The sequence below is a fragment of the Wickerhamiella sorbophila genome (assembly GCF_002251995.1).
Source record: "Wickerhamiella sorbophila strain DS02 chromosome Unknown contig1, whole genome shotgun sequence".
Classification (NCBI taxonomy): Eukaryota; Fungi; Ascomycota; class Dipodascomycetes; order Dipodascales; family Trichomonascaceae; genus Wickerhamiella; species Wickerhamiella sorbophila.
In genome coordinates, this window is record NW_020193984.1 from 2,731,619 (window position 1) to 2,750,305 (window position 18,687).

The 18,687-nt window shown below is 49.9% G+C and overlaps 13 protein-coding genes across 13 annotated transcripts; 9 read left to right on the plus strand and 4 right to left on the minus strand.

Moving 5' to 3' along the window:
- Positions 1 to 154: 154 nt before the first annotated feature.
- B9G98_01704 (Protein ICE2) lies at positions 155 to 1,498 on the plus strand (the record flags this gene model as incomplete). The annotated part of the gene is made up of 1 exon (XM_024808262.1): positions 155 to 1,498. One exon carries the CDS (start codon positions 155 to 157, stop codon positions 1,496 to 1,498), a length of 1,344 nt encoding a protein of 447 aa, XP_024664030.1.
- Positions 1,499 to 2,198: 700 nt separating this feature from the next.
- Positions 2,199 to 3,644, plus strand: B9G98_01705 (PWWP domain-containing protein 1; the record flags this gene model as incomplete). Its single annotated transcript, XM_024808263.1, has 1 exon — positions 2,199 to 3,644. The coding sequence occupies one exon, from the start codon at positions 2,199 to 2,201 to the stop codon at positions 3,642 to 3,644; it is 1,446 nt and encodes a 481-aa protein (XP_024664031.1).
- A 100-nt stretch (positions 3,645 to 3,744) lies between these two features.
- B9G98_01706 (Protein ERP1) lies at positions 3,745 to 4,389 on the plus strand (the record flags this gene model as incomplete). Its single annotated transcript, XM_024808264.1, has 1 exon — positions 3,745 to 4,389. The coding sequence occupies one exon, from the start codon at positions 3,745 to 3,747 to the stop codon at positions 4,387 to 4,389; it is 645 nt and encodes a 214-aa protein (XP_024664032.1).
- A 276-nt stretch (positions 4,390 to 4,665) lies between these two features.
- On the plus strand, positions 4,666 to 5,789 carry B9G98_01707 (Adenylyltransferase and sulfurtransferase UBA4; the record flags this gene model as incomplete). Its single annotated transcript, XM_024808265.1, has 2 exons — positions 4,666 to 5,723; positions 5,762 to 5,789. The coding sequence occupies 2 exons, from the start codon at positions 4,666 to 4,668 to the stop codon at positions 5,787 to 5,789; spliced, it is 1,086 nt and encodes a 361-aa protein (XP_024664033.1).
- Positions 5,790 to 5,804: 15 nt separating this feature from the next.
- Positions 5,805 to 7,442, minus strand: B9G98_01708 (Transcription factor tau subunit; the record flags this gene model as incomplete). The annotated part of the gene is made up of 1 exon (XM_024808266.1): positions 5,805 to 7,442. One exon carries the CDS (start codon positions 7,440 to 7,442, stop codon positions 5,805 to 5,807), a length of 1,638 nt encoding a protein of 545 aa, XP_024664034.1.
- A 37-nt stretch (positions 7,443 to 7,479) lies between these two features.
- Positions 7,480 to 10,842, plus strand: B9G98_01709 (Vacuolar protein sorting-associated protein 8; the record flags this gene model as incomplete). The annotated part of the gene is made up of 1 exon (XM_024808267.1): positions 7,480 to 10,842. The coding sequence occupies one exon, from the start codon at positions 7,480 to 7,482 to the stop codon at positions 10,840 to 10,842; it is 3,363 nt and encodes a 1,120-aa protein (XP_024664035.1).
- A 61-nt stretch (positions 10,843 to 10,903) lies between these two features.
- On the plus strand, positions 10,904 to 11,614 carry B9G98_01710 (Putative nudix hydrolase 7; the record flags this gene model as incomplete). Its single annotated transcript, XM_024808268.1, has 1 exon — positions 10,904 to 11,614. One exon carries the CDS (start codon positions 10,904 to 10,906, stop codon positions 11,612 to 11,614), a length of 711 nt encoding a protein of 236 aa, XP_024664036.1.
- Positions 11,615 to 11,731: 117 nt separating this feature from the next.
- B9G98_01711 (Protein wos2) lies at positions 11,732 to 12,421 on the plus strand (the record flags this gene model as incomplete). Its single annotated transcript, XM_024808269.1, has 1 exon — positions 11,732 to 12,421. The coding sequence occupies one exon, from the start codon at positions 11,732 to 11,734 to the stop codon at positions 12,419 to 12,421; it is 690 nt and encodes a 229-aa protein (XP_024664037.1).
- Positions 12,422 to 12,533: 112 nt separating this feature from the next.
- B9G98_01712 (Translation machinery-associated protein 46) lies at positions 12,534 to 13,685 on the minus strand (the record flags this gene model as incomplete). Its single annotated transcript, XM_024808270.1, has 1 exon — positions 12,534 to 13,685. One exon carries the CDS (start codon positions 13,683 to 13,685, stop codon positions 12,534 to 12,536), a length of 1,152 nt encoding a protein of 383 aa, XP_024664038.1.
- An 82-nt stretch (positions 13,686 to 13,767) lies between these two features.
- B9G98_01713 ([Pyruvate dehydrogenase [acetyl-transferring]]-phosphatase 1, mitochondrial) lies at positions 13,768 to 15,146 on the plus strand (the record flags this gene model as incomplete). The annotated part of the gene is made up of 2 exons (XM_024808271.1): positions 13,768 to 14,182; positions 14,215 to 15,146. 2 exons carry the CDS (start codon positions 13,768 to 13,770, stop codon positions 15,144 to 15,146), a joined length of 1,347 nt encoding a protein of 448 aa, XP_024664039.1.
- Positions 15,147 to 15,165: 19 nt separating this feature from the next.
- On the minus strand, positions 15,166 to 16,029 carry B9G98_01714 (Glucose-6-phosphate 1-epimerase; the record flags this gene model as incomplete). Its single annotated transcript, XM_024808272.1, has 1 exon — positions 15,166 to 16,029. The coding sequence occupies one exon, from the start codon at positions 16,027 to 16,029 to the stop codon at positions 15,166 to 15,168; it is 864 nt and encodes a 287-aa protein (XP_024664040.1).
- Positions 16,030 to 16,627: 598 nt separating this feature from the next.
- B9G98_01715 (Oxidative stress-induced growth inhibitor 1) lies at positions 16,628 to 17,872 on the plus strand (the record flags this gene model as incomplete). Its single annotated transcript, XM_024808273.1, has 1 exon — positions 16,628 to 17,872. One exon carries the CDS (start codon positions 16,628 to 16,630, stop codon positions 17,870 to 17,872), a length of 1,245 nt encoding a protein of 414 aa, XP_024664041.1.
- Positions 17,873 to 17,889: 17 nt separating this feature from the next.
- B9G98_01716 (hypothetical protein) lies at positions 17,890 to 18,608 on the minus strand (the record flags this gene model as incomplete). The annotated part of the gene is made up of 2 exons (XM_024808274.1): positions 17,890 to 17,929; positions 17,989 to 18,608. 2 exons carry the CDS (start codon positions 18,606 to 18,608, stop codon positions 17,890 to 17,892), a joined length of 660 nt encoding a protein of 219 aa, XP_024664042.1.
- Between the last annotated feature and the right edge of the window lie 79 nt (positions 18,609 to 18,687).

Genomic DNA, 18,687 nt, shown 5'->3' on the forward strand with positions numbered 1-18,687 from the left:
CTGCATAAATTTCGAACTCAACCTATAATTCCCTCCAAGTTAGTCAGGTTTTTCTATACAGCCCCATCGTCCTCCGGTAAAGCGTCACCGGCTGGCAAGTGGATATCGCGTAGTGCAGATCATATTTTGAAAGTCTCAGACTTGATCAAGGTAAATGACAGTTGCAGAAATTACGCGTTTTTTATATGGCACGCTCTACCAGGGCGTCCTCCTGTTGTCGATTCCGCTAGCATTTGATGTTGGCGGCGAAGACTGCGGTATCTCGTATACCCTTTTGCTAATTATTTGGTATGCCTCTATGGCGACAATCAGAATTGTTCTTCGGGGGACGCGTCTGCACACCTTGGGATCAGCAATGTACTATCTGTCCATTCTGGTACTACCGTCACTGCTGCTGCTGCATATGAGCTTTTTCCCCCAGCTCATCGAGAACCCGCTGTATCAGAAAGTCATGTATCCGTGGAAAATGACACTGGTTTACGCCACAGGACCCTTTGCGTTGCTGGAGGGTTTTTGCACCATTGTCACGATACAGGTGATCAGCCGACTTGCCAGGAACTTGGCACGCCGTTCTGATGTGGTGTCGATCTGGCAATTATGCATAGCGTCGCTTTTGATTTCCTTGGACTTATTTTTCTTGGCTAGAATATACACCATGCCGTCCGTCGTGGGTGCGTTGACCGCAACCTTGATTGGCGCAGCAATAACCGTGTGTATCTCGCTCAGCGTTTATGGTATTTGGACAAAGAAGAGCAATGCGACAGAAACTAGCCTGTTGTTTTCTTACATTGTCTATGTTATTTATCTGACCTTCACTGACTTTCAGGCGTCCGATGCTCCTCTGTCGCTGTTCCCATTTGGAAACCAGGCCAAAGAGGGAGCAACCCAATCAAACACGTTGTTTTCGTCGGCACCGACCCTTGCTGTCATTTTTTCGCAAGTGGGACTGAAACTCGGCAACTCTGTTCCCCCTCGGCAGGGCCAGCATCTGTTTGATCAAGACCTCCCCCCCTTACCGTTGCACTTGATCAACAGCTACACTGGGTTTATGACGACACTGGCAGAGCTGGCTCCAACAGGTCTTCGAACCCTTTCGCAGTTTGTATTGGTGCTGCTTTCTACTATTACTCCGTCAGTCGTTGTTTCGCTGGTGGTGCGCCTTGCTGCGTTCTTTTTAGCGTTACGCATTATTCCTTATATTAGGGACCCCAGCCATCAGAGACCAAGGTGGAGATACAATCCGGTGATGTTCTTGATCTACTCGTACTCGCCGTGCATCGTAATTGCAGTCTACACCCATTTGTTAGTGCAGCATTTCGGGGGTATTGTTCACGTTGCCAAGAACACCGAGGCAGCTCCCTTTTCAGCAGTATTCTCCACCTGGAATATCTGGTATAATTCACGGTTGTCGTGGCAGTTCTGGGGGTGGATCAATGTGTTTACAACGCTCACTGTGTATGGCCTGGAACTGATTCATGGAAATAATGATTTTGAGTAGCTTTATTTATTGATGGATGTTAGTGTTTATTGAGATTCTGCGTGTTTGACTGGCAAAAATACGAGTTTTCGTCGCTTGGTCTGAGTGTTTGGTGCAAAAAGAAATGGCGGTAAAGACAGGATTCGAACCTGCGAAGGCATAGCCCATCAGATGCCCGACTAAAATTCAAGTCTGACTCCTTAACCACTCGGACACTTTACCCACTATCAGAAAAAAGCCTGATCTTGGCATTTGTATACTGAATTGTAGAACGCCTCATATGGTGCTTTTCTAGTATGAGATATCTCGACGGACGTATTTTGTGTTGCAAATTGGAATGCTAATGGTCTTTTAGCTAAGAGCCGCACTAGCTTGCCCTAACTAGCTTATGCAGCTTGCCCGCATTAGCTTGTTTTGGCCTGCCCGCCCTTTGGCTTTTTTGCTCAACTCCATGCGGTTTTGTTCATAAATCCTGCAATCTCGGCACTTTAACACGTTTTTGATCTTGAATCATTCTCATGCTTTGCTTTACGCAGGCTTACTTCAAAGTCTCGACTTTGCCGGAATATATCGTGTTTACAAACGGCTGCTGGCGTTCTGGTACATATAACGTAGCTTCAGTTCGCTTTGCGTGCTTTGTATTCCTCAAATCTCTTTCCTCTGTACAGACCTCTGCTGCTTTTAATCGCTAAATTGGATTGTTCCCTTCCGCGTAATCAACATGAGCGCTGAAGTTGAGGACACATCAATGGCCGATGTCTCTACAGAGGTCGGAGGCAGTGAGTTTGATACAGGTAGCACTGTTCTTGTTAAGGTAAAGGGCTACCCAGCGTGGCCTGCTGTTATTGTTGGGGAGGAGGATCTTGCTCCGGAGATTCTCGACGCGAAACCCAAAAGCAAGGAGGTGTACCCTGTGCTGTTCTACGTTGATAATAATTATTCTTGGGTCACAGATACCGAAATCAAGGAGCTGACTCGCGAACGAGCAGCCCAGTTGGCTTCTGGTAGCAAGAAAAAGAAAGCACTCGTCGAAGCGTTCAAGATTGCCGCAGATCCACCAAACTACAAAGACTATATTGACCTGGTGAACAATCCACCTGAAATCATTGAGGAGCCCGTTGCAGAGCTTGAAGCTGAAGCTGAGCCCGAGGTTGTTCCTCACCAGATTAAAAAAGCCCGCAAAGCTGTAGAAAAGCCTGTGAAGGCAACCAGCCGCTCCAGAGGAAACCGTAAACGGAAAGCGGCTGATGGCGATTTGGACGCCGATGGAACTTTGGATGATTTGGATATTGAAGAGCTGGATCACCGGATCGAATTAAAAGCGCGTAAACGCGGACGGCCCTCTAACGACAAGGATAAGAACACTGCCCGAGACGAGGACTTTGCTCGAAGCAGTCATCTGCGGCTTGAGTTATGCAAAGAGCTGAGGGTGCGGCTACAAAAGGGGCTTCTGGATGCCCCCCCTACTCCCGCCATGATGAAGAAGCTGTCGTCGTACCTCAAACAGCTTGAAGCAGTTCCGAGCCTGGAAATTGCGTTTGTTCGTCAAAGCAAAATAAACCGTGTTTTGAAGGTAGCGGTCAAGCTTGACTTGCCTCTTGATTCGGACCTTAAATTCACATCCCGCTGCCTGGCCCTTTTAGAGGAGTGGAACACTCCTGCCGAGCCGGTAATGCACGGACTTCCTCCTGCGTCTTATCAGGCTCTCCAAGAGGAAAATGCAAGAAATGGTATTAAAAATGAGGAGGACGGCACCGAGGAATTGGAGAGTGAAATGTCTGTGGAGCCTTCTGCAGAGCCGCATGGTTCTGAACTTAGGGAGGATACGGCTGACATTAAGCAAGAAACGCCTGTACCCACAGATCCAGAAGCAATGCACCAAGATGAAGCAGAGTCTGCTCGTACTGAGCCTGAGCCTGAAGCTGCTGTGCCCAAGCCTGAAGCTGCTGTGTCCGAGCCTGAAGCTGCTGCTCCCGAGCCTGACGCTGTGCCCGAGCCTGAAGTCTCTGTGCCCGAGCCCGCTGCGTCCGAGCCTGCCGTGCCTGCCGATCGTGTACCCGCTGGTGCTGCTGAGCCCGTGCCTGCTCAGGCGCCACAAGCCACCGCGACCCCCGAGGCCAATTCCGTCGAGGCTGCAGGAACTGAATCGACCGATGTTAAATCATAACTAGAGTATTTACTATAGCACTATTTTATGCAACGAACGTTCCCCTTCAAAGGATGTGGGGTGTAGTCGCGTTTGTCATCTGCTTCGTGTTCACTTGAAAATGTACGTTGCGGCCGTTCTGAGTATTGCGGCGCTGTTCATGCGTGCCACGGCCATGCACTTTTACCTTGGCGGCAACGAGGAGCCCAGATGTTTCTACTTTGATTTGAGAAAGGACATGATGTTTGCTGCGACGCACAGCGCGTGGGAGCTTGAAAAAAGCAGCAACAACTGGGTGCGCGACGACAGTTTGGCTATTGAGGTCACTATTGACGAGCTTTTCGACAACAACCACCGCGTTTTCAACCAAAAACTCGCTCCATTCGGCGACTATCAGTTTGTTTCCCAGGAAGGTGGAGAGCACCGCGTCTGCTACCGGGCCCTTGTTGACGGCTGGTGGGCCAAGGAGACCATCAAACTCGAGGTCGACTTTGTCGTTGGCGAGAGCGATATTATTGATACTCGGGGCAACGCCAAAGTGGACCATTTGACCGAGCGCATTGCAGACCTTAACCGTAAGCTGATTTTCTTCCGCCGCGAGCAGACCCTTATGCGGGAGCGTGAAGCTGCGTTCCGTGATCAATCCGAGGCCACGAATGCTCGGGTTGCTCGCATGACTATCTTGCAGCTAGTTGTTCTCGCCGCTACCTGTGCCTGGCAAATTTCGCATCTCCGCGGCTTCTTCACCAAGCAGAAGCTTGTGTAAGTTATAAGTAGCGCATAATTAGCAATTCAGCAGTGTTTTGACCGTTTATACTTGCTTCGAATGTGGTCTCCAGTGTCTTAAATTGGGTCCCAAATTGGGTTCTAAATAGGGTCCCTAACTAGCTTGCATAGCCTGGTCGCGGCGGTGAAGACCCAAGTTGAAAACCACACAATCTAAATACATCCACAGAACGTTGTTTACCAGCTACCTTTTTAAACCACACCAAAAGTAACCTACACTTGCAATATATATCGAATCCGCTCCAACTGGGCTTACATGATCTGTTTGCAAGACTATGAGCGATATGGACGGCAAATGATTGTGCCTGAAATGGGTATAGACGGCCAGATCAAGATCAGAAATACCAAAGTACTGATTGTGGGAGCGGGTGGATTAGGAAGTCCAGCAATCGCGTATCTTGCGGGCGCAGGATTTGCTAAAATCGGTATCGTTGATCCAGACGTCGTGGAGACATCCAACCTGCATCGTCAGATTATCCACGCCCAGGCAAGCGTGGGCACGCCCAAATGCGAGAGCGCCAAGAAATTCGTGCTGAACCTCAATGATTCAGTAGACGTTCAAACGTATTACACTGCGTTGTCCCCTCTCAATGCTGTCGAAATCATGAACGACTACGACCTCGTTCTTGACTGCACTGATTCTCCAATATCCCGGTACCTCATCAACGATGCTGCGGTTGTATTGAAAAAACCTCTGATTTCAGCTTCTGCATTGAAACTAGAGGGTCAAATCGCAATATACAACTACAAAAATGGTCCCTGTTATCGGTGCATGTTTCCTGTGCCCCCGCCCCCGGAAACAGTAACTGCCTGTGGTGACGGGGGCATTTTGGGGCCCGTGGTAGGGATCATGGGCGTGTTTCAGGCAATTGAGGCCATCAAGGTAGCTGCAGAGCTGATTCAAGACTTCACACCCAGCCTGACTATTTTCTCGGCTCTTTCGTTCCCGCCTTGGCGTTCAATGCGAATCAGAGGAAAAAAGCCGACATGCATTGCTTGTGGAGAAAACCCAACCATCACACTGGCCAACCTGGGAGAAACAGACTACCAAGGATTCTGTGGCAGTGCAAATATTGATCCAATCGAGGATTCGTTGCGGATTTCTCCATCTGATCTCCCTTCAGATGTTCAACTAATTGATGTTCGCCCCAGAGTGCAGTTTGATATATGCCATCTTGAACACTCGATGCACATCCCCTTGAAAACTCTACAAAAAGCCAAGTCTCTAGATGAACTTGGACTACAGCAAGACGTTCCCATTGTCACCGTGTGCCGCTACGGGAACGACTCTCAGGCTGCCGTCCGCCATCTGCAGTTTATTGGTCATAAAAACGTTAAAGACATTAAAGGAGGGCTGCAAGCCTACAGCAAAACCGTTGACCCGACTTTTCCGATTTATTGATCCAAGCATTCTATCCGGACCAACCCGCTAGCAGTCGCAGCCGCATACCACCCGCCATGGGCCCTAGACACAATCCAATCAATAGAGGTAATCGTACATGTTTTTGGGAACAATACAAGCTTCTCACTCGCCGCAGGGGGTTTTCCGAGAGGTTCTACTGCAAGGTTCTCCACGAATCGATAAGTGGACGTTGCTTCACTGCACTCTAGAGTCCAGACGATGGCTTCTGTCGGTGGCTTTGCAGCTCTCTTCACAACCATTGCCCGGGTCACTGCATTCGCGATACGCACCGAACCATCAATGCCCCCGGTAAGAACCATAGGATGAACAGGAGAGGCCGCCAACGCCGTCACAGTGCTCTTGTGTCGCGTCATATTGAGACCAAGAAGAATTACCTCAGAATGGATCAACGGCACCAAGCGACTCAATACGCTATCGTCACAAGAAACAAACGAATTCACAAAGGGACTCCAAGCCGCCTGCGTGTAAAAAGTCCGCGCCCTTTGAGATACGGTTGCCCGAACATGACGCAGGTCACGAACGTCCACAATCTTGCTGTAACCATCCATAGACGAGAAGAATACAAAATTAGAATTATCCGGGTAGCAGGTTTGGATAGCAGAGATTGGTGAAGAAGAAAAAGTGTAAACGTACGAAGGCGCCGTTCCATCATCCACCTTAAACTCAGCCAATTCTCCTGCTAAAGTTCCTACCACCAGCTCATCGCAAGACCTCCAAGCACAACACGTAATTTTCGAAGGCAGCTGGAAAACGTTGTCCTCTATCTGGAATGAGCCGCTCTCATCGGCCTTGATAAGTGCCATTTGGCCGCGTTGAAACACCACAGCCAATTCCCTTGACGACTCAACTGGCCGCCAAGCAAAAGATACAACCGGGCCAAAGTTGCAGGAAAAAGTAGCGAGAAGGTTCAATGCTTCAGTGCTCGGATTGAAAGAATAAATATAAAAAATTGCCGGCAGGTCGCCAGTCTCTGAAAAAACTGCCAGATCAGGGTCAACCGCATTGCGATCTAGGGGCGATTTTTGGCCAGAAACGATTCCCAACGCCAAAAATTGCGAATCATCTTCATGATAAGGTGCCCAAGCGATACAGGAAACCGGATGCCCAAAGTTAGCAAGCAGGACGCGCTTTGCTTGGTGAGTCAAGCCGGGATACAGGGTCGCGTCTTCGAACACAATTGGAGAGCCAGAAGGAGGAGCAGGTGCTCCAGTTAAATTCACACTAGCAAAAGAGGAAATATGTGAGCCCTTTTCGGGAGCCAAGACCGAATACAGGCTCCGATCTGGCGCAAACGGAATATGACCCCAGGTGATCCGATCTCGAACCGCTTTCACGAGTCTTTTCTCATCGCTAGTGAAGAAAAATTCAAATCTATCACGCAAACTATCTTTAGAACCAGGTTTAGCTGACGATTCGCGCTTGAAAGCAGGTGGTTCTTGGGCAATTACCGCGTTTTCAACAGGCTGGCCCCGTCTACTTTTACGAGTCTTTGTGGGCATCAATTGAGGAGGCGGGCTCACCTCGTCTTCTTCGGGATTGAAGTCACTTTCCGAACTAGACTCCTCAAACTCGTCAGACGATTCCTGGGCTCTTCGACGTGCAGGCCCCATTTTAAGTCAAAACGCTAACTATTTGTAATTACATACTATGGATTTGAGGCTTGAGGCAGCCTGGCAGCCTGCTCAGAGTGCGCCTTTGTTGCAGCTGAGAAGCGATTATAATCCATTGCAGGACGAGGGTGACGCTATCAGGTGGGGTAAACTGCGAAAGATCGCCGGTGCAGTTTATGGCTCAGCTGCTCCACATGGTAGACCTCTGGTGCTTCGATGTAGTGCCAATTGGGTTGTCCTAGGCACGGAAACAGCAGATATTCTTGTTTTCGACTACGAGCAAGAACTTAAAGTAAAATTGACCCCGCCGCCTCTTGAAAACGGTCGTTACGGGGCTGTGACCTCGCTAGCCATCTCGCAGGACGAGAGCTGTATAGCGGCCGGATTTGCGACTGGATCCGTCCTTGTGTGGGATATAAACTATCCTACAAGTCCAAAAATGAGCATTTTGCCGACAATTACTAGAAAAGCAGCAGGTGCCGTTGAAGCCAATGAATCGCATTTATACGGATCTATTGTATGCTTTGTGTTTTTTGTTGGCAAACACAAATCCACCGTGATTTCCATGGACAACCGAGGGCTGATTTTTATCCACCAGAATATGAGAATCTTATTGGGAACCACAGCAAGAAGCCGGAGAGTCAATGGACAATATAAACAAAAGACACCCACCCCGATTCTAGCTGCCACAGTCATAAAACAAGAAAATGCTCCGTTACTGATCATCACAACCAACCCGTTTACATTAAGGGGGGTTTCAATTGTTCCGCTCAAGTCACAATTCCGTTTTTCGAGCACCCTCGATAATGTTGACACAAATACAGGTTTAGCAGCATCGCTGGCGTACTGCTCTGCTACCAAAAAGCTCGCGTACAGCTGGGGTAACATTTTGAAAGTGGTTTCAATCAAATGGAATGGTGAAGAGTATGTCGTGACCGCGGATAGAATGATCAAAGGCACGGAATCATTTGTCTACATTGGTTGGCTCACCGACAGCTTGCTGGCAGCGGTCACAGTTACCCAAGAATTGCAGTTTTATGGAGCTGATTTGACCATGTTGAGCAAGGCGAGTATACTGAGAAAGTACCCACTCCACCAAGATTATTACAGCGAGGTTTTAAAGGAGGGTAAGTTATCGGTAGTCGCAGACGCTTTCTACAACGCTATTCAGGTTCAGGATGCCAATATATTTATTCTTGGACGTCATGAGTTTGAATATGGAACACTTGCAAATTGGGCAGATTGCATTATGAGTCTATTGAACCAATCACGACCAGTAAATGCTGTTCTGCTTTTGCTACAGTACTATACGAGTGACTATGATCTTTCCATGATCGGTCTCGAAAAAGAAACCCGGAAGGATGTGCTTGAAAGAGCTCTTCCAGATATTATTTTGACGTCTATGAGATTTTGTGTCACCCACGATGTGGCTAATTTCCCCAAGCTTCTGGCCGTCTCAATACAGGCCGTCGTTGTTACACAGGTGCCGCTGTTGGAAGAGATTATGGATATGGTGCTGGAGAGTAGCTTTTCTCAGGTATATTTTGATTTCCTCGTCACTTTTGTACTTGATGGTTCAATTAAAAGGCTGCCTCCAAAAGTATTTAAGGAGCTGGTTAAGGCAAAGGCCGATTCCAAGGTTATTCAAGATATCATCTTGAGTTTGGACATATCCACATTGGACTTTGACCTAGCTCTTAACATTTGTGAGGAGTTCAAACTCGAGGAAGCGAAAGTGTTTTTGTTGAATGCCCTCAATGATTTCATTACGCCATTGAATGGCCCCGACAGGTTCGCATATTTATCATACGTGTTGACTGGCCGGGCATACCCAACAGAAAAGCCCTTGAAAAACCCCATCAGGGCCAAAAGTGAAGTCTACGAACGTCTCTTTGCCTCTGACCATGCTTGTCTCGAATCACTTGTTGATGCCGACGCAGCTTCGTTTTTCCGCGCTCTCAACGAGGCTTTTGAGGACTCGGATCTTAATGATGATGAGGAAGCCCACCTACCGGTCTCTAGACAGATGATGTTGAACGTTCTCTTCGATACGATCCGGAACCCGTATTTCGATGTTTTTGTGGCTCGAAATTATCCCAAATACCAACAGTATCTTATGGTACCTGTGTCACGACTTGATAAGGTGCTGGCCAACATTTTAGACAGCGAACTGCCTCAAAATGACAGGGAACTTGCAATTGAGTCATTGCTCTCGGTCTACAAGCCCACAAGCATGGACAAGTTTTTGGGTATGCTTCATGAAGAAAAGCTATTTTCTGTCCTGGAAAATATTTATCGAGCTCAAGGCAACTACAAAAAAATGCTTTTGGCCTCTCTCGAGGACCCGTACGATAATAAATGGCAACTGATACATGTCGCTTTGGATAATGACAAGAGTGTTTACCCCGTGCTGGTTGAGCACTTGAAGAGTCTGATGGACAGCCCTGAAAAGCTTGCAGATATTGCAGTTCGGTACTGTAATGAGATGCACCGTGACGTTTTGAAACTGAACGTGAGTGTGGACGCTCAATATCAATATTTGGATAGGGTCTTTGCACTGGTCAAGGACTCTGCTCTGCTACCCTCACGTGAGGTTTGTAACAAATATGTGGAGTTATTGGCCGAAAAAGATAGTGATAAGCTCATGAAAGTTCTAAGACACACTTTAACGAGACCTGAAAATATCAACCTTCCGCTCATTGTTGACAGTTTACTAGAGAATCGCCAAACTGGCGCGCTCGCTCTGCTACTTTGCCGGCTGGACCGCAAGCCCGAGGCTATGATCTATCTCAAAAACCATATCAGAACGAGACAACTGGATGAAGATATCGAAGAATATGTGGGACAAGCCATAGACATTTGCCGTGATGTTTCCTCAGTGGATGCATCAGAAGGAGAGGCGTTATGGATAAGCCTGCTTGAAGCGGAGATGGGAACAAGCTACGAGATAGCACAAACAATTAGAGTTTTGGTGGAGGGCAATCAAAACGTCGCAATTGAAGTTATATCGAAGCTTTTGCCGGATATCGAAGTGAAATCAGCAGCTGCACTCATCGATGAAGCGTATACTGCAATGGCCATTCAGCTGATTGCCTTGCAAGCTGTGCAAGCTGTTGTTGAAGGAGATCTATATCGAAGCTTTATTGAGTCGTTAAACGATCGCCTGAGAGGCTGGTCTATTTCAGCCAATGCAGAATGTGAAGGCTGCGGAGAAAAGGTCTCCGGCTTGGGGGTGGACGCCAACGTGCTGTACCGAGCCTGGGAGAACAAAATGAAAAATAGCGAGATTCCTGGAACCATGCTGGCCATTTTCCAGTGTCGTCACGCGTATCACATGCACTGCTTGGAACGGTTAAGTTCCGAAAGAGAGTGTATATTGTGTTTCCCAGATACACACTAAATAGACCGGCCTACATCTACCCCACACTCTGCCCCAAACGCTTACTACAGCAGCCGAAGAAATGACACCCAGACTATCAGCCTCTTTGGTGGTGGTATCACCAGCCCGTAAAGTGCTGTTTATGCTCAGACCATCAAGGGGAAGTTTCCGGAACACCTATGTTTTTCCAGGCGGAGCCCAGGACGCCGACGATGTGTCTTCTGTGCACTGTGCGCTTCGGGAAACCTACGAAGAAACCGGTATTCTGATCGATCCCAACACCAAGAAAAGCGTTTTGGTAAAGGGGTTTGCTGAGACAGACTACAAGCGAGCATTAAAGACATACATGAATCGCAATTTCAGCGACATTGACTGGTCCCATGGCGCCGGGTTCCCGCGCGCTTCTCAGTGGACAACGCCAGTGGAAGCTGGAAATAAGCGGTTTACGACTCAATTCTTTCTGTACAACTCACCGGAGGAGTTTGACTTGAGTTGGTTCAGGAAAAGCAGCGAGGCAGAGGCGCTTCTATGGATCAGTCCGGCCGAAGCGTTGGCTGAGTTCGAAGAGGGCAGATTTACCATGTTCCCGCCGCAGGCCTACATTATGACACTCCTAAAGCACTTTAGCCAGGAAAAAGCTCTTGAGCACATGAAGGATCGGGTCATTGTGCCCAAAGTTATTTCCCAGCAGGACGATGGCACGATCCACTACGACTGGGGCCAGAACGAAGAGGGCCTTGTCCAATTTGTCAAAGGACAGTGTGTTTCGGTGAAATATCAGCCAAAGTTATAGAAATAAATAGCAAAAGAAGTCGAAGAATATTCCAGGCTTATTCCAGCGTCACGTGATGCAACCGTTATATAATAAGCGCAGCCCCCCATCTGGCAGATTGAATTTCAAGACATCACGATGGCCGTTTTTCCTGAGATCCGATGGGCCCAGCGCTCGAGTGCTAGTGACGCCGAGAAGAATTTTGTCTATTTGACGATCGAGCAGCCGAACTTAGTAAACGACAGCCTGGAGTTGACCGCAACTTCGTTGAAGTTCAGTGGTGAGGACGGCAGCAACAAGTTTGCTGTCGAGTTTGAGTTCTTTGCTGAGATTGACGTTGAGAACTCCAAGAAGCAGAAGAACGACCGCAACGTCTTCCTTGTTCTGCGCAAGAAGGAGCTGAACGAGGAGTACTGGCCTCGTCTGACCAAGGACAAGGTCAAGCGTCCCTACATCAAGACCGACTTTGACAAGTGGGTTGACGAGGACGAGCAGAACGAGCAGCCTGTCGAGGACTTTGGCGACATGGCTGGCATGGGCGGCATGCCTGGTATGCCCGACATGGGCGCTATGGGCGGTATGCCCGGTATGGGCGGTGCTGGCGCGGGCGCTGGTGATGGCGGTTTCGATATGTCTCAGCTTCTTGCTGGCATGGGCGGCGGCGGCGACGGCGGCTTCGACATGTCCAAGCTTGCGGAGTTGCAGAAGCAATTCGGCCTTGGCGGCGAGGGCCAGGGCAACGACGAGACTATCAGCAGCACGCTTGGCGAGGCTGATGAGGCCGAGGCCGAGGACAATGACGATAGCAAGGTCCAGGAAGTTAACTAGAACTCTTCACTATAAGTTTAGTATATAATGGAAAAAGAACTGCTAGAAAAAAAAAAAGATAAATATTTTGGGTGGAGAAGATGAGTGCAAATAAAGAACAGACCGCCCCGGTTTATGTCTCGAGGCGGGCCCGTTCGGCTTCTTCGCGAGCTGCTTCTTCGGCCGCGTCTTCGGCAGCCTGTTCCAGGGCCAGAGTTTCAGCACGCATGGCGGTAAAGTCCCAGTCCTCCTGGTCTTCTTCATCAGCAACGAACTTGCCAGAGTCCATGAGCTGGCGACCAGACATAGGTCCCTTGGCCTTCTTCTGGGCCTCTTCGCGCTCGGCAAGCTTCTTGGCCTCCCGCTCAGTCTTCCATTTTGTGAAAGACTCCAGCGTGACTGGCGTAAGGTTCTTGGGAAGCTTTTTGCGCTCGATCTCGATAAAGTCTTCCAAGGTCATCTTGGGTTCATTAGCAGCAGCAGCACGCTCCAGGCGTTGTTCCTCTTTTGTTTTGAGCTTGAATCCGGGCGGAAGCGAGTGTCTATATTTGCAGTTGTCGCCGCCGTTGGGACACACCCAGAACCAGCCGTACTTGGAGTTCTCAATAGCCTCGATAAAGTACTTGCAAATAATATCCGTAGTAGTTTTGGGGTTGCCGTGCTTGGACATGACCACGTTTGCCAGTTTCTCGTCGTCCCAGTTGTCCATGGTGTCGCTCTCTTTGTCCGTGCGCTCGTCAGAGTACAAGTCCTTCTTGACTGCTTTACGCTCCACGTTCAGATCGTGGCTGAATTTACATTTGCTGCCCTTGTTGCACAGTCCCTGCTTGAAAAACGCGCACAGCACAGACTTGGGGTCCACCCCAAACGGCACCTTCTGCGGCGTGATTGCCTGGCTGAAAAGAGCCCGCGCCTCTGCCTTGGCCGCCTCTGCCGCTTTCTTTTCGGCAGCCCGTCGGGCAGCGTCGGCCTCTTTCTTCTTCGCGGCTGCTCCGGAGCTCTTCGCCTGCTCTTCAACTTGCTTTACAAAAGCCTGCACCTTAGACGACTTGTTTTTGTTCTTCAGACCAAAAGTCTTGTCATCAGCTTGCTTGCTGCGCTTCGCAGCTTTGTTCTTAGCGCTCTCCGGTTGTTTCTTGACCATCGTAGATTGTCTGAAAAAAAAAATTTCAACTTTCGATGCCTTAATAATATCCTGGCCAGTTACCCAAGCGATGTTTAGGACGATGAGATTGCGGCCCAGCACGGCGACCATGAACACTTTGCGGCGCCGTTGGCCGCTCATTGCTACATCGGCACTTGTGGCTTTTTTTTCCGGATCGTACATTCTTTCTGAGGGCGTCCGCAATGACCCCCGGTCTAAGACCATGGTCAGCTTGTTGAATCCGGCGCAGGTTTCTGCTCGACTGCGAGAGCACGAGGAAAGCTTCCTGATTGAGCGCGGAAACGGCGTTGTGCGCTACGACATTGCCCAGCTGCCCAGTAACAATCCAATTGAGGACGACCACTCGGAGCGGATTGTGCAGGTTCCTCTGGTGACACCGGACGACCAACAGTACTCTACTGACTGGCTGTTTTGGGGTGTCTACGATGGCCACGGCGGCTGGAGTACCAGTACCAAGCTGAGGGAGTCTTTGATTGGATACGTCACTCGTGAGCTCGACAAGATTTACACTCCCGTGGCTCCCAACAGTCCTCGGCGGCTAGTGCCGTCTCCGGAAGCCATTGACAAGGCGGTGGAGACAGCATTTGTGAGCCTCGATGATGAAATTGTCAACAAGAGTGTTGAACGACTTTTGGCCAACCCCAACAAGCAAGGCGCCGTCGAAGCCATCCCCCCGCGCTAAGTGGCTCGTGTGCCCTGCTGGCATTTTACGATACTGCTTCGAGAGATCTGAGAGTTGCAGTTGCCGGTGATTCCAGAGCTGTGTTAGGAACAAAGGAGCCTGATGGTTCCTGGAAGGCCCGTGCGTTGACTACAGATCAGACCGGGTCAAACGAGGAGGAGGCCCGCCGCATCAAAAAGGAACATCCTGGAGAGGAGGAGACAGCGGTGCGCAGAGGTCGTGTTTTAGGTATCTATGAGCCCACTCGTGCTTTCGGCGACGCTACGACGAAATGGTCTCGGGAAATCCAGCATAGTCTGGCGCGTCAGTTCTTTGGCAGAACAATCCCCCGTGATTTACGCACTCCTCCCTATATGACCGCGCGGCCTGAAATCACTCGCACTCGCTTGGAGAAGGACCAGCTTGCTTTCCTTGTTTTAGCCACCGATGGCCTGTATGAGATGTTGTCCAATGAGCAGGTGGTCAGTATGGTTGTTGAGTGGATCAATCAAAAGCGCCCTGCGTCGCTTAGAACTATGTTGAGCCAGACCGAACCGTCCGGATCGAAGTGGATTCCCAAATGGGTTGGCGGCGGAAAGAACAAGCGCAGCGAGCAGAAGGTCGAGGATGTGTCTGCCAACAAGGACGCCCAAAAGCAGCCGATTCGCCGCCAGTCTTCCGTTCCCGTGCAAATCAGTGTGCAAGACCAAAACGCCGCGACCCACCTCATGCGCAATGCCTTGGGTGGTGCGGACCAAGAGTCGGTCTCCATGCTTGTTTCCATTCCCTCGCCGCTCAGCCGCCGCTACCGTGACGACCTTACGGTCACGGTTGTGTTCTTTGGCGATAATGTCGAGGATACAGGCAAGATCCGTGTCAACAACGAAGCCACATACGTACCTTCGAAGGCCAAGTTATAAAGTAAATAAACAGCACTATTTAAATGTGAGCTTTAAGAATGACGCTGCCCGTCCACGAGGCGTCGGATGCGAGCTTGGCAAAGTCGGCGACCACGCCGCTTTCGACGCAGACCATTTGGTGGAAACCATTCTTGGGGGCCCAGTCGGACATTTCCTGGGCCTTCTCGGTCCACGGGTTCCAGACGACCGTGTCCTTGAGGTTCGAGGCCTGCACAGTGAACAGTGTCTTGGAGCCTTCTTTGATTTCGACCTGGGCCGGAGAGTTTCTGTAGACCCGGTCGGTCTCCTTGCAGAAAGTGACCTCTTTCTCGCTGTCGCTGGCAACTTGAGCTGATGCAACCTTGTCAAAGTACGCAAGCTTGTTGAGACCAGCGACAGTGACGTTCTGCACCTCGGGAACAGCAAAGTACGTGTGGAAGAGAACATTAAAGTCGAAGGCTTCCTTGCCGGGGTTCTTGACATCGAGGCTGATCTTGAGACTATCCTGCAGCAGCTGAACAGTGTAGATCAGGGTGAAATCATAGGACCAGGCTGCGGCAATGTCTTTGGGCAAGTTTTCAGGTCCAAGGCCAAACTGCACGGTGTGATCGTCGACTTGACCGAGTAATTCCCACGTAACGCTGCGGGCAAAGCCATGCTGGGGCAGCTTGTCGGTTGCGGGATGATTACCCGAAGCAGGACCAAAGCGGGGGAACACCAATGGGATTCCACCGCGAACTGCTCTCGAGCCATCCAACTTGGAAGCCTCAGAGAGCCAGAGCTGTTCCTTGCCGTTGATTTTCCAGGACAACACAGTCGCACCATAGTTCAGGATCTTGACACTGGTCTGTGTGTTGGATCCAAGAGCAATTTCAACAGAGTCGTCAAAGCTGGTAACTGTCATTTAGAAGATGGCAAGCTTCTTGCAGGGTTGAGACGTGTACATCCGATGTGCATACCACCCTTACCCTTGAGTTTCAAACGGTGAGCTATTTTAGTGAATTGGGCAGAGCCCTAGGTTCTGTGTATCAAAGATCGGCAGCTGATCTGGGCTCTTCTTTCTTGTGGAGGAGCGGGAGCGCGAATCCGAGGTTCTGAGCAAGCCATGCTCAACAAATAGTGCTAGTGTGAGATGTGAGCGGCTGCGGCCATATCCAGATGAAAGCAAGACTTCCCGTCCGATCAGTCCTATTGAACCATCTGAGAGCCTTACCAAGTATTACAGTGGGAGACCATGTGAGAACAGAAGGTGCTGCAGTTACTTTTTTTGGCCGATTGACCGTTTGATTTTTGCCAATTGAGCCTTTACTCTTTGACAGAACCGTCTGTTTTAGAATTACCGGCGTAGTGCGAACTCCTGCCCCACATTTCAGCAGTCGTATACTGCTATTGCTAAATCACATGACCATATCACGTGACTTCATCTCATCGCCTTTAAGCCCGTAACTGTCTCTGTCAATCGCAAAAACCCAACTGAACCGTTGTTGTTCAACCTTGGGCTAATGACCGTAGCCATTATTGGAGCAGGACCAGCAGGACTGGCTCTGGCTCATATTTTGAACGGAAATATCCCGCACTACGATCCAGATCTCTTTGGCCCCCATCCCGACCCGCAGTTGCATGAGCTCCTGATCAATTGCCCCAACCTGCTGTGCGCGGCCACCGAGTCAAAAATACTAGAGTACGTGAAACTCAACGTGCAGTCGTTCTTCAGCTCAGACTGCTCTCCAGTGAGCCTGCTGTTTGATACCTTGCGCATTCCATGTGAAACCAATATTCAAAACCAGTCCACCATGGAGTCTCGGGTTTCCTGGAAAGCCTCACCAGAAAACAAGGTCCCATATACACTAATTGGTGGTAAAGACGGTGCAGGAGGACAATGGTCCAATATGGACAGCGATAGCGAAGACAGCCGTGTGTTGAGTTACGCAGAAATGCTGTCTCTGCCCGGCTGGGCATTCTCACACTTTTATCGTGAGAGATACAACTGTGCCGTGCCTGACTTTCTACGTCCTACAAGGAAAGTTGTAGCCGAGTACTATAAGCTCTATGCTGATAAAATGGGCATTCCTGTCACCAACAAATTGGTGGGCAATATCACCAAATCGCCAAACGGCTTTGCGGTTCTAACCACGGCCGGCGACCTTATTTGCGAAGCCACAGACGTTGTTCTCGCCTCTGGAATTTCGTGTGCGCAGACCGATTCGATGCAGACCAAAAAACTCGCGCCCTCAGGTAGCGTCGTCGTAGTGGGATCTGGGGTGTCTGCCGCCGACGCAGTGATATGCGCAAAGCCCGACAAAGTCCTGCACATTTACAAATGGACCTCGCCGCAAGGGGAGCCGACACCGCTCAGACGATACCCCAAAAAGCTATATCCGGAATACGCTGCTATTTTTGAAGAAATGAAATCAAGAACTGGACCTACATATACCGGCATACCCAATGGCCAGATAATAAAAATTGATGAAAACAAAGTGCTAATACAAAAACAGGACGGAGACGTGCTGGAAGCTCAGGCCAAGGAAGTCATTATCCGCACGGGCCGAGCCGGATCATTGGCATACGCCCAAGACGTTTTGCCCAAGAAAACAGAGTTGGTGGGCAAGATGTCATTACGGGACCTTGGCTACCCGCTGCCCAAAATAGCAGATAACGTCTGGGCGATCGGCAGTCTTACTGGTGATTCTCTCGTCCGGTATATTCTGGGTATGAGTTGTGCTGTTGCTTGGAACTTGATGGATTAGGCGTCAGTCCCCAGTACTCACGATACAGCGCCGAACCTGGCAGCAAAACCTCGATTCCTCGTTGTTTGAGGGCAGTTGCAATTAGCTTTTCCTGATGTCTCACATGCTTGTTGGACGGGGCTCGAGGAAGTTCTTCGTAGTGTTCCACGAGCGTGTTTGCCATTCTTAGTTGGGTTCCGTTCAATAAGCGGTATTTCCACTTGACGTTAGGCTTCCAGCGTACGTGGGTGAGGTTTGCATCGCTGAACGCAGCCGCGGCCAGCCCGATCCAGCACCCAGCAACAATGGGGGCTACCAGAGTAGGCAGCCACGGCGTACAGGACGCGAGGCCGATTGCAAAAGGTACCACGGATAGCTGTAGAGACTCTGGATATATGTCAATAATTTTGAACGACTCGACAAACTTGTGACGATAAAGTGCGGTCCGCAAACAGGTCCAATAGTCGCTTCGGGTTGCGTGAGGCAGCAATTGCACACATAGATCAATTGAGGGTTTAGGATTGGCCACGAACACAGCATGCCGGACGTCTGGAGCTTTCAGCAGCTCTGAGGCAGCCTCTGAGGCACACAGCTTGTCCAGCAGGTCTTTGCCAGCATTTGCCCCGGCTCCCTGCTCCACGGCAGCCCGTTTCGCTTCAAGGATGCGGCTGCTCCAACTTTGCTGAGCCGTTGGGCGCGTAGCCTGTGTGGAAAGCGTCCTACCCGGAGCAGCCAGAGCGGTGACTGCCCTCCTCATTGGTAAGCTAGCAAAGACGACAAAAACCCCGCTAGGCAGGAACCAGCTTTAATTGGGTAAATATATAGGGAACGCGAGG